The following is a 9612-nucleotide window of genomic DNA, read 5'->3' as shown; positions in this document are numbered from 1 at the left end:
GAATAAAATGTCGAAGTTGACAAAAAAATAATTAAATAAATTGAACGTACAGTGCCACTATTGTAGTACAGCGAAATTTACTGCAGCTTCTACTTCAAGTTGAGACCTCGTTAGTAAATGTGCCGAGAACAGTTAAGTGAAACTAAGTGGAACAGTGGAGATACAGCAGAATAAAGATTAAGTACTTTCATATCAATATGAAAAAACGGAGAGGGAACTCGTCATTTTCGTACGACACTATCGGGTTCCATTTTCCGCTGTGCGCGCATGAGAACCAATGAGAACCACGAAACGGGAGAAAGAAAATAGAAAGGAAGGGGAAAGAAAAATCGGAGTGGAGGGTACGCTATGAAGGTGGCATGCGTTTGACGAGGATTGTGTCCGAGACCGCCGAGACATTTTGAACATCTTTTCATCGGCGCGATGTCGAAAGCGATGGCGAGCTCGTTGATGGACCTGGTGCAAGAGCATCAAGATGCGCAGGCCAAGGCAGCGCGGAACCCGCCGAACTTCTGGGACCCCATCTCGTACGAATTTGAGGAGCCCACTCCGCAGTGTCTTCTCAGGGCTAAACGGTATTGACCTGCTGCTGATGTTTCCGCGTCCTTTCTTTGTGTTTGTATGTGTTGCGCGCGCCTCGTTTTTCCAGCTGGCGTCGCTGTGACCTCCATGACGGGAAACGCAACTATGCTTGGTCGCAGGCAGTTTGATTTTGTTTGTTTTGGACCGATTTGCTACATCGTTGGGAGCGCGGTCCGGCTTTGTTGCAGCTGTTGCCACCCGCGATTCGCGGTGGTTCTGAATGCAAAGCATCGTTCGTTCCGAGCGTATTTACAGTCCGTTAAACTAACAAAGCATCGTGCGTTCAGTGCAAGCTTAGAGTCCGTGAAACTCAAGTTGCTCGAAATTTCATCCAGTTCTTCTGACGTGATTCATGACCACGATAGTTCCGCTATCCGTCGAAATACTTGGCGTCGCGTCGGGACATAATACCAGCGTGTTTGAATAGACGCGCAGTTACGCTTTAATGCACGCGGGTTGACGGGTGTAACAACAGACGCACAGCTTATCGGCTGATCGAAACGACGAAGCCGCATTAGTAAACGCGGTGGCAATCTTTTTCGAGAAATTAAGGAAGCGTCTATCGAGGTGACGCCTGAATGGTGAAGCACGTGTTTTTTTTTCTCTCTCTCTCGTTTTAACGTGGTAGTGAGAGCGCATCGTTTCCTACATATGCAGATCATATCGCCAGTTATCTTTGGCGATATCCGCATTTGTGTTGCAGTATCGTGCGCAAATAGTTGACTCTGCGTCATGCACTCATCGCAGCTGTACCAAGGCTGCGGTGCGGTGCACATTAAACGAACCCCGCCTGTTTTGCATAGTTTTTCATAGCGATTTTTAGGGATACAAGTGATTCATCTTGGCCTTCACACAAAATGGTCATCGTATGTGCCTTCGATCGCGTTTAAGCGCAGTGTAGTCATAAATATAGGCAGCTGGTTATCTAAATCTTTTGCGCATGTTAGTTTTTTGGTCAAGCATTGTGAAATACATTGAAAGCTGCGTTTCTCACCGATTGTGGAAACGCGGTTAAGAACAATACCTTGGTTTGGGCGAGTTGGTCCATCGTTAGTGAAAACTTGAAAGCGCGAACGACGAAGACGAAACACATACAACAGGACTTGCACTCATGAGTTGATGGCAAGTCCTGTTGTATGTGTTTCGTCTTCGTCGTTCGCGCTTTCAAGTTTTCACGCGGTTAAGACTTCATAGTAAAATGTCGGGCCTTGTAAACTTGAGCTGGTGCAAAAGCAACATTTTAATAAAGGGGGCACGAAAAGAATGTTAGCGGTATTAATAATTTTCGCTTCTGCATTACCAGAGAAGCCACTTACCACGAGAGGCTTGGTAGTGCAAAAATAATTAAAAAATCGAGTAAAAATTCGCGACGCAGCTTTGAAAGCTCCAGGACTACTAGTTCATTTTAATGTTTGAAAGCTTCTGCTCAGGCCATGTGAACTGCTAAACAATCCAAACACTAAGCTAAGGAAGTTTCACGTTATAGTATACCATGGCTGCCCAGAAATGTAAAAAAAAAAAAATTTTTTTTTGAGGTTTGCGATGTCGGGATGACATGCCGCTGCTGCAATTTCAATACAAAATAATACAGGAACGTTGGCCTATGTTTTCGTTTCGTTATTAACCTCTGTCTGAATTATTTATGGAAACATAGTTGTGAAATACTGAATTAGGAGTCTTGACTGATTTAGTGTTTATATTCAGTGTTTCTTCTAGGCTGGAGCCCATCATTGCAACACTTCCGTAGTGCTTATCACCATGCGTTCACTAGGGAGTGGTTTATTCCTTGAAGTGTTAGCCAAACATCGTAGCTTGATTGTGAGAAATAAGTGGTGCCTGCTTTAAGTAGCTGCAAGACTGTCTCCCTAACCAAAAATGAAAATTCACTTCTCTGGTTAAAAGGCCAGAAAAAAGTTTGCATGTGGTTCCCAGAGATAAGGTTACCTGTTTAGCCATGTAAAATTGATTGTGCTTGTTTCTTCCCTTCCTGCACCAAGTTGTGCCAAAACCGCAATATTTCCTGAAATTTCACCACTCCAAAACGCAGAAACCAACAACCACAAATTCGTTTTCTGTCCAGTTTTAGCAGAACCTGACAGTGGTGTAAACGGCTATGATTCTGCTTCATCCGCAATATCAAATGTAACATTATGACCATAGTAACGTTCCGTATGAAGCTGAAACCAGGAAACATAGACCTAACATCAGACTAAGGCACACTGGCTTTTACGGTGTTATATAGTCCCGCATTCTTGGCCTGCCAAGTTGCTGCTGACACCATGCAAATACACACACCGGCGTCACCTGGAACGTTGAGAATTGGCCTGGATGAGTTGTTGTCAGGCTACGCCACGGCGCGCTGCCTCCCTGATAGCGTCTGCTTGATCATGCAACGTGACTGTTGTGCCGACGAAACTTGCCGGGACACCTGTTTAGGTGTCCTCGGTTCCACTCCTTGTCAATTTTTTTTTAACTTGCAACTTTATCATATGAATAACTCTGATGTGAGAAATTTGCCCTAGCAGTCATAAAATAGTTCCTTGGCAGTACTTTCGTTCTCTGATATTCAGTATTTAAAAAGGTTGACATGCTTTTCTTTTTGACCAGGTGCTCCAAAACACAGTTTTCCTACTCTAAAACACTAATTTTTGTGCTCCAAAAACTGCTACAAAAGCTATCTGAGCTGTCCCACCCCTGATGTAGTACATCACAGCAGGAACATTCCTGCGGCGCTAAGCTAGGATTCTACAGGAACGGAAGAGCCAAACTGTATAAACTGAAGTTTAGCTATACGAGTAGTAACGCCATTTGGTTAATCGTTGAACAGTTATAAAATCTCCATACCAATCATCAGTCATTATATTTATGTGCCACTTGAATGAACTCTCGCCTGTGCAGGCAGGTTTTTTGTCTGTTGACATATGTTCAAGTTAAGATGCACAAACTGATGCATGATGTGTTTTGTCTTCTATTCTGTAGGGACATCATGGACATCTATACCCAGCCTCCCCCTGGAGTTTTCATAGCACCAGAGGAAAACAACATCACCAAGGTATAAGAGCCTGCAGCGAGAAGCTAAACAGCAATAGAAGAACGTTAACTGCAGTAATAACTAAAATAGGTTGAGCAATACACTGCTGTAGGCCAACAGCAAAGAAATTTGGTATTTTGTAAGCGACCTAGTCGTGGACAGTGTAGGTATAACGCGGACTATTTGTACATTAGAAGTATGGGTAGATGGCATTTTAAACTATGGCTAACGAGTTCTATACCGCAACTGTGAAACATGACATGTCATTTCTAGCTTAATTATAATATAACACTGTCGTGCAAGTTCTCTTTAACTCGTAACTGCAGCTATTTGCCACAGATTTCTGCATATCCCAAGAACAGCATCCCTGTGTTGATCTGCAGATCCATGCACTGGTGCTGGGCCCCTTCGACACTCCGTACGAGGGTGGCTTTTTCCACTTCATCATGAAGTGTCCACCAGACTACCCGATTCAGCCGCCGCGGGTTCGGCTCATGACCACAGATGGAGGCAGGGTGCGCTTCAATCCGAACCTCTACAACAACGGCAAAGTGTGCCTCAGTATCCTGGGGTGAGGGAACACTTCTTCGGAGTAACACCTTCTGTTAGCCATTCCTATGGCAACACTGTTGTTGCAACTTGCAAGTAGGGAACGTTCTGAATCCACAGGCCTTACCGTGAAGCAAGTATAGCACTACTGTTCAGCCCGGTAATATCGTCACGTGGTTCAACGGTGAAGAAGCTAAATGCAGCCGGTGAATGTGAAACACTCTATTACGCGAACTTGTGTCCTGTAGAAGAAGTAACAGTCAAAGTCCAGTAAAAGTAGCAAGCACAGACATCTTTTGTCGGTAATCTGATTGTTGGTGGTGGTGATGAAGGATAAAAAATTCCAGATTTATCACTGGTGCTCGCATTAGCTCCAGAGTAAACTCGACTACTCATGCAGTGCTTGCAATCTTATCAGAACTGTGTGTGAAACAAGTTTCTTCCCAGACATTGCTACGAGGCCTATGCTGAGCAGTGGTAACAGTTCTTTGTGGGTGAAGCCTGATCGCATAACAGTGAACAAATGAAGCCCACGTGGCGACATCACCTTCATCGCATGTGACAGCAGAGGAGCATCCAGGGTGTCTACCGACCGGGAAAACCGGGAAAACCGGGAATTCTCAGGGATTTTGGGTAGTCTGGAAATTCTCAGGGGAAAACTCAGGGAAATTGTGCTCCCATCAGGGAAAATCCACAGTATCTTTATTGAAAGGCGACGAAAGTCGCGGTAGCGCTGCTCGATATTTTGTGACAGGGGCGTAGCCACGTTAGGGCCCCCCCGGGCCCGTGCCCCCCCCCCCCCCGAAATTTTTTTTTTTTGCCATAGCATACAGAGCAGAAAATGACACTCGACCACATCTGCCTGCTCGTCCCCACTACAGATCAAGGAGGTGCCCCCCCCCCCCCCCCGAAAAAATTTCTGCCTACGCCCCTGTTTTGTGAACGCATTTTCAAATCAAACGGCCGCTGCGGCTGCGGGGAAGTGGCGCACCTTGATGCTGTCATCGCCTTCGGAGCGGTGAAGTGGGAGAGAATCCGGCTAATGCGTGGCATGCGGGAACCGCGAACCACGACACATCGTATCGCGCAATGTTGTCAGGATGTTCTGGGAGTACGCGGTGTAGTTCTGTAATCTTTCTCGCGCGTGCTGTGCGTTAGCGCCCGATATGGTGTTTTTGTTATCGCCGCGTGTCAAGTAACAACCATGATTAGTTGTAGAAGCGGGTAGCAGTAGATGTAACGAGCTTGAGTTATCTTGCAAGCGATCGCGATCGCGCAGGAAGCGGATGCCTTCGACATAGGCGTGCGCAGGGGGGGGCCAAGGGGGCGAAGAGGTGGGGCGCAAAGTCAGCCCTATACATTGTAGGGGGGGGGCGAGAAGAGGGGCGCAAAGGCAGCCGCATACATTGACATAATAGGGAGGGGGGCGCTGCGACGAACCTTCGCCCCCCCTGAAGGGGAACCCTGCGCACGCTTATGGCCTTCGACAAGGCTCGTATTCTGGCAAGCCACCCCGATCGGCGAGAAAAAAGACGCTTGTTGGCTGTTATCGGAGAGCTCACTCGCTCTGATCCCGAGCTTCAAAGATGCTATTTAGGACTCCGTGAAGAATATAATAAATTTCCAGGCGAGAGCTAGCGTAACTAACGGGCCCATTCACAGCAAGTGAAAGCTTTTTTATTTCTTTTTTCCCGATGAGGGCACTGCTGAAACAAGTTTTAGGCAGTCGACTGAAATTTTTTTTGGGGCTGCAGCTGGCAATTACCAGCCACACCACGTGGGTGTTTGCTACAAAGCCGAATTACAAAACTTTTCAGAGCCATGGCATAGCGGCGACCGAAATTCGCGACACCGGCACGGGTCCCACATGCTCGATTCGGCGCGCGATGTCGGAAAGCAGTAACGTTTCCACCATAATCGGATGTGCCGTAATTCAGGCTGTTGCCGTGCTTTCATGCGATCTTAGCCCGCAGCTATATTGCTTTTTTTGTGCGATAGCAATTATATAGACACTCCGACGCGAATTTTTTGCCTTCGCCATGATCTTCCCTATCAAGTCCAAATCGCGATTACATCACCCCACGCGTCGCATGCTCCATGTGCGAGTGAAAGTGCGCGAGCGCTGCCGACGAACGAGGCTTAAGCAGAGATGAAACGAGCCGACCGTCTCATTCGCGCGATGGGCACATGGATAGGAGCCGGCGCGTTGGGAAGGGAGGGGGGGGGGGTGCTGGCTGCGTGAGTCCGACAGGAAGTGCGTACTTTGTACCAGCGGGCGTGGTCGCGTGCGCCGCGGTATCTTCAGTGGGGATCAGCAGACGGCTCATACCTTTGTAGGTGTTGTGCTCTAATTGCAAAACTTTCGTTGAAGCCATAGCAGTGGCAGATCCCGGGGGGGGGGGGGGGGGGGGGGTAGCGGGCGATCGCCCCCCCCCCTCCAAACCAGCCCAGTGCCTGTCGTCCACCTCCTTTGTCAGGCTTGCTTGTCGAGTTTGCCCCCTTGTCAGTTGCTTTGCCTGCCACTGTCCAAAAGGGGTAAAGAGAATCTTGTCCCTGCTCTCTACCTCTCATTGCTCTAACCCTTTCTGCTTCCCTATGCACATTTCCAATGAAGGCTTCTTAGGCACCGCCATAATCCCCTCTGGCTGTTGTAAATATGCGTGACCCACCAAAATGTACTGCTGAGCGTTGGCTTCAGCCTTTGTATCCCCCCCCCTCCATTATGTACCTAAATCCGTCCCTGAGCCATAGATCATAGATAGGGCACTTCTCTTAGTGCAGCGGCTGCGTTTCCTGAAGGAGCGAGCTGCTAGCCTATATTCATATAAAATTCCTCTTTGTTGCTATCGGATTTACTATTTTGCTCTCGCGGTGAAACTGACTCTTTTTTTCTAACGTGGGATGGTTTTCAGTGTTGTGCGTTCGTGGAGAGCAAATAGTTCGGTTGGGCAACATGATAGCAAAGGCGTTGCATTGCTCTGGGCAACGCGCGAGGATTTGACAACAACCCGCAGCAGCAGAACAAGCGCAATTCCACAGTGCATTAAACCCGCATTTGTTTCGTCTTTACATGTGACACTCTGGCAAGGCATCTAACTGTGATTGCTGCATCTCAGGCTCAACAAAATTGATTTTTTTTTTCACGCAAAAAATAAAAAAAAAAGTTTTTCATGTTGCCATATTAGTCGAGCATTCTTGTGGCCTTTTCAGTTTAAGATTAATCCTTCAGTAACTATGCCTTGCATGACAGGTCGAATTTCAGTTTAAACGAAGTTCGATATAACGAAGTGAGTTGCGGCTTTTACCAACTTCGCTATATTGAGGTTTATCTGTTCTATGTACTATTCAAAATGGGAGTAAGTCGTTTTCATTTTCTAAAATGTGTATTAGAAAGTGACATCACCGAGCGATAGGGTCTCTACCCATCTTGACATGAAACAAACTTCTGTTTCACTCAGGGAATTTCAGCAAAAACACTCAGGGAAAACCTGGAAAACTCAGGGAATTTAGAAATGTCAACTCGGTAGACACCCTGGCATCGCTTTTCTGTGTAGAGCTTCCATGGCTCGATATAGCAAAGTTAGGCCACCTGTTGCTGCTTTTTTTTGTTTCTGTGGCGCAATTTGTATTGCACAGTTAGCAGCCGAGGCAGCACACACAAACCAACAGACGTATATGTTCAATTTCATGGCTCAGAAATGGAAGCAAGTAAATCTTGGTCTTTTTCTCGGTGAAGATTACTACGACGTGGTGTTTTTTTTACTTTGCACCCTCATTTTTAATGTCGCTCCTAAAATAATGTTTTGCGTCGCAGTGCTTGCTGCCTTTGAATATGCCATTTGGTAGGCTCCCTTTGGCTACGACATTAGGCAAATAGAGAAGTGTGGAGGTTTTATTAGGAGCTTATGTTGGCTTAATTTGGTATATTGGATTATCGATATATCAATGTATTCTCCGATCCCCTTGAAATTAGATATGCAGTAAAAGGTCGTTAATTCGACACCCGTTAATTCAGAAAATCTGATAATTCGGACGCGTTCTCTGGTCCCGGCAAGCCTATGGCATCAAACTCGTTAATTCAGTCATATTTGGCCGCAAACCGGTTAATTCGGACGATTCTTGTAGCGCGCAGAGCTTGAAGCGCCGAAAATGTGCAACACAAAGGAGCGAAAATGGCATTCGCGGACTACCGAAACGAGGCGGCGCAGTCTCCATTGCCATCATCATCAGCGTGAATCGGACGGTAACGAAGTTTCTGGTTGCAAGTTAGGACATTTCAGATTAGTTAAGACAGAGAGGTCTTGAGCAGCGGTCACGTGAATAAAGTTGTGAGAGGCGAAAATTGTGGCTTTTACACTGTTCTTTTGCCAAGTAAGAACAGGATTTACGTATTCATCAAGAAAATGAAAGGGCATTGACGTAATAGACATTTGTTTATTTTTTTTTTATACTTTAGATAATTCGGACATTATTTCTGGTCCTGTGAAATCCGAATTAATGAGCTTTACTGTATCTGGGTTTGAATTTAGAGCTAAACATTCGAAAATTTCCCCATTTTATATTTCACTCTTATGTTGTTGCACCTGCGTGTTTACTTTTACCTTAAATATTGTGAACCAATTTTCGTCCTCCTTATATGACTTTTGTCGCTGTAGCCCTTTATGTGCTGATTTTGACATTGGTGCCATGTGCGGTACGTGAAAAACTGCAGTGTTCGCAATTCTAGATGTCTTTGCCGACTGTGTAGACCGATTTCGTTAGTGAATCTAGACAGTCCGTGCGCGATTTTGTGCATGTCAGTTTTCAGCCTCTTCCTTTTCTCTTGCGTATCCTGATTGCAGAACGTGGGTTGGACCGGCTTGGAGCCCTGCACAGTGCATAGCAAGTGTGCTGGTCTCCATTCAGTCACTGATGACTGAGAACCCCTACTACAACGAGCCTGGCTATGAATCGGTGTGTTCTTTGCATCGCTGTTTTGTCTCTGCAAATATGGGTAGAAGTGAGTGCTAACACCAGCGGGCACTGCCAGCGAGCACTCTATCCTCTCTTGTTCTTTATTGTTAGCCTTTTTGAAGTGTGCATACTTTAGGTGGCAAATCAGTTCTCTAGAAGTCACGTCAGGTGCTGAACAATTCACAGAAGTCGTATTTTCGTGGACCTGAATGTATGTGGATCGCTCCCCCGTCTCCCGAATAGCACAAAGAAACACACACACACGAGCATATTAGTGGTGTGCACGGGCTCCGGGTAGCCCGAAAGCCCGACCCGGCCCGCAGGCCGGGCTCGGGCGGGCCGACGTATTTTCACCTCGGGCCCGGGCCGGGCTCGGGCTACTTGGAGTTTTATCGGGCCGGGCTCGGGCCCGGCGCAAAGCCCGACTCAAGCCCGAAATGTAGAGAATGAGCGGGAATTGCGAGGAAGAACCTGCCACAAAAAAGCAATGCTTGCAG

General features: G+C 46.7%; 1 protein-coding gene across 1 annotated transcript in view; it reads left to right on the top strand.

Moving 5' to 3' along the window:
- Nucleotides 1-298: 298 nt before the first annotated feature.
- Nucleotides 299-9612, top strand: part of LOC119393983 (ubiquitin-conjugating enzyme E2 Z) — a gene marked incomplete in the record, with an annotated part of 162269 nt that continues 152955 nt past the window's right edge. The window contains 4 exon segments of the mRNA XM_037661195.2: nucleotides 299-575; nucleotides 3562-3634; nucleotides 3997-4184; nucleotides 9004-9114. Coding sequence (XP_037517123.2) covers nucleotides 424-575; nucleotides 3562-3634; nucleotides 3997-4184; nucleotides 9004-9114 — 524 coding nt within the window.

Source organism: Rhipicephalus sanguineus, chromosome 5 (assembly GCF_013339695.2).
Source record: "Rhipicephalus sanguineus isolate Rsan-2018 chromosome 5, BIME_Rsan_1.4, whole genome shotgun sequence".
Taxonomy (NCBI): Eukaryota; Metazoa; Arthropoda; class Arachnida; order Ixodida; family Ixodidae; genus Rhipicephalus; species Rhipicephalus sanguineus.
The sequence above is the reverse complement of the archived record's forward strand: the minus strand, read 5'-3'. Positions and strand labels throughout refer to the sequence as shown.